The sequence below is a fragment of the Sinocyclocheilus anshuiensis genome, unplaced genomic scaffold, assembly GCF_001515605.1.
Source record: "Sinocyclocheilus anshuiensis isolate Anshui unplaced genomic scaffold, SAMN03320099.WGS_v1.1 scaffold706, whole genome shotgun sequence".
In the NCBI taxonomy this organism is placed as follows: Eukaryota; Metazoa; Chordata; class Actinopteri; order Cypriniformes; family Cyprinidae; genus Sinocyclocheilus; species Sinocyclocheilus anshuiensis.
In genome coordinates, this window is record NW_015544162.1 from 78,324 (window position 1) to 81,062 (window position 2,739).

Below are 2,739 nucleotides of genomic sequence, written 5' to 3' on the forward strand. Positions count from 1 at the left end.
ATATTAACGATCAGGCCAGTGCTGCTTCCTCGAGAAAGTTTTTCATTCTCACGTGTTCTCATGTGATTTTAAGTCTTGTCAGTTTAAACATTAAAACCCATGGGGTTGGAAGTTGGGGGGGCGCGAGTGAAATTAGACCAACTTGGGGGGGCGCATGTCCTAAAAGGTTGAAAACCCCTGAGTTAATGAATATTAATTAAGTTGTGCTTTCATTTCTTTATAACCTTAGTGAAACATCCAGTCATGTAACATATTATCTCTATCTGTATTATACATCAGCTATTAAGTGTCCAATTTAAGCTGTTCTGGCAGAATTATGAATCCTACTGGTGTGAGCTCATGAATATTAATTAGGTTGAGCTTACTTTACTATATAACCTTACTGGAGCATCCCATCACATAAGTAAATTTTTATCAGAATTTCACACCAGCAAACATTTATAAATTGGAATATTTCAGACATTCTAAATTCTACAATGGTGAAGGTTTAACTTTTTTAACTAAAATATTGATAAGATTAAGTAATTAGAGTGCTAATATTCCTTCCTAAGTCATTCAGTCGCCTATGCTAATATATGTCTGTTTTCCACACCAGCAATCGTTCCATCACGAGTCTCTCCTGATGGACCGCAAGGATTTGAAACTGACCAAAGCGGAAAAGAGAGCAGCCAAGAAAAGCTATGAAGATGAGAAGCGGGCATCCGTGCCGTATCAGCGGCCCTCTTACGCACATTACTACCCAGCTAGCGACCAGAGACTCACCAATATCCCTGCTTTCAGCCAGAGGAACTGGTGAGTCCACCACAGAAACCCTAAATGTAGCGCCCTTCTGTTTCGAGAGTATTTTAAAATATGTTTGCTTATCCAAACCTTTCGTTCAGGCGGCCCCCTCGTCATTTAGAAGAGAAACCAGTTGCAAGCGTGAGGCCAGTTCAGTCCACACCCATTCCCATGATGCCCCGACAGGTACCCATGGGCATCCCCGGTTCAAGCGCGGGGTTCCCCGTCAACTACCTGCAAAAAGCTGGCGTTTATGTGCAGCGCGTTGTCACCACCACTGGTACAGACAGTTCACTTGTAGTGCTTGCAACTTCTTGCTTCTTGTTCCCAGTTTGTTTCTTCATGATTTAATGTCTTTGCTCTGCAGATATTGTGATCCCAGGTTCCAACAGCAGCACAGATGTCCAAGCCCGGATCGGTGCAGGAGAGAGTATTCACGTTATCAGAGGATCCAAAGGTACCTCAGTTTCAGAAAACTGTTGAGAGCGTTGGCTGTTCACTGAGTGTTGGTAAGGTTTATTTACTTCATATTCTGTCATTTGCACTGCAGGCACGTACATCAGGACCAATGATGGGAGGATATTTGCCATCCGCTCTGGAAAGCCAAGACCACTGGAAGGAGGAGCCACAGGTTCAAGAGGTGTGCTAATTTACTAATTTGTAAATTAGCAGTTCTTCTGGCATAAGCTTGAGGCAAAATTGATCCCATTTTATAGACTTTTAATGCGTTTCAGTCGGATGTGGGATATTCCTACTTCCGAACTTTGAAGTCATTCCTTTAACTGACATTCAGAAGATGGTAAAACATAAGAAACCAAATGACAATAGTACCATTGTCTTTGAGTTTGAGGATAAACGATGCTATGCAATACACTTTCTATTGCGTTCTATGCAAGTAGGAATGTCAGAAAATGGATTATTGTGCAAAGTTCACCGTTGTACATTTTTCCAAAGACAAAAGATGTGTTGCTTCAAAGATTGTCCTTTTTGGTGCCTCTGTTTCACTTGATCTAGAGGTCTGCGTAGGATGGATGTTTTAGTCCTGTTCCTGCAAGATTTTGTCCTGAATATTGTCCCGTATGATATTGTGATACTGAATATTGTCCGTATAAGGCCCAATGACAGAGGTAGAGGCAAAATGAAGATGCTTTACCTCGCTGGTGTGTACAATCAAAAAGCACTGAGAATATCGAAAACTTTACCTGAAATTGTTCATCTTTCCTACCACCCCCACACTCATTAATTCAAAACTTGTTAGTATCCCGCAGTAGTCACATGGGTGTAGAGGCCTCTACCTTGATCAAGACCACAGTTTTTATTGTTGATGGTTTAATCCTTTACTGGGGTGTGACTCTACGATCTTTCGGTGACCACCTCAGATCTTTACCTAGTAGTTTACACCAACATAAACTAACAAAATCTCTTTCTTTCTCGCAGAGGAATCAGGCCCTCCCTTGCATTTTGTCAGTAACGGTCGTGCATCGCCTCAGGAGCCAAAACGTTTAACCCCCGAGGCTCCGCCTCGTCCTTCGCCCCAAGACAGCCCCAAGCTGCTCCGAGAATTCCAGAGTAACAAGGACCCAGTTCCAGCGGGAGAAAACTTGCCATTTTCAGGAACACCCGAACCCTCGGGAGTGGACAGACCCATCCAGAACCCAGTTCGAATCCCCGACCAACACCGGCAGCTCAGCAATGATATTGCGTCGTCTGTGGACATTCAAAGTTTGAAACGGAAGCTTTTGGAAAGTCGGACATCCAAACCACCTAGCACCAAAAGGACCTCAACATCAACCGGTGTAGCCGGGAGTTACCCGGGATTTCCTTTAAGCAGCGGATTTGGGTTCCCATCCATGGGGCTGAACCCTGCCTTGCTGGGCGCACTGGGTCACATGACTCCCCCCTCTCTTGGAAGCAGGTCGCACCTCCTACAGCAAGCCGGTCAGGCTCTGGGGGACCTAC

At 44.4% G+C, this 2,739-nt stretch overlaps 1 protein-coding gene across 1 annotated transcript in view; it reads left to right on the forward strand.

The window, feature by feature from the left end:
* The window catches only part of LOC107695610 (helicase ARIP4-like), a gene marked incomplete at its 3' end in the record, with an annotated part of 26,353 nt that extends 23,618 nt beyond the window's left edge, over window positions 1-2,735 (forward strand). The window contains exons 18-23 of the mRNA XM_016495613.1: window positions 596-792; window positions 882-1,060; window positions 1,148-1,237; window positions 1,331-1,411; window positions 1,797-1,940; window positions 2,218-2,735. Of these exons, the coding sequence (XP_016351099.1) occupies window positions 596-792; window positions 882-1,060; window positions 1,148-1,237; window positions 1,331-1,411; window positions 1,797-1,940; window positions 2,218-2,735 (1,209 nt within the window). The remainder of the gene's footprint in view (window positions 1-595; window positions 793-881; window positions 1,061-1,147; window positions 1,238-1,330; window positions 1,412-1,796; window positions 1,941-2,217) is intronic.
* Between the last annotated feature and the right edge of the window lie 4 nt (window positions 2,736-2,739).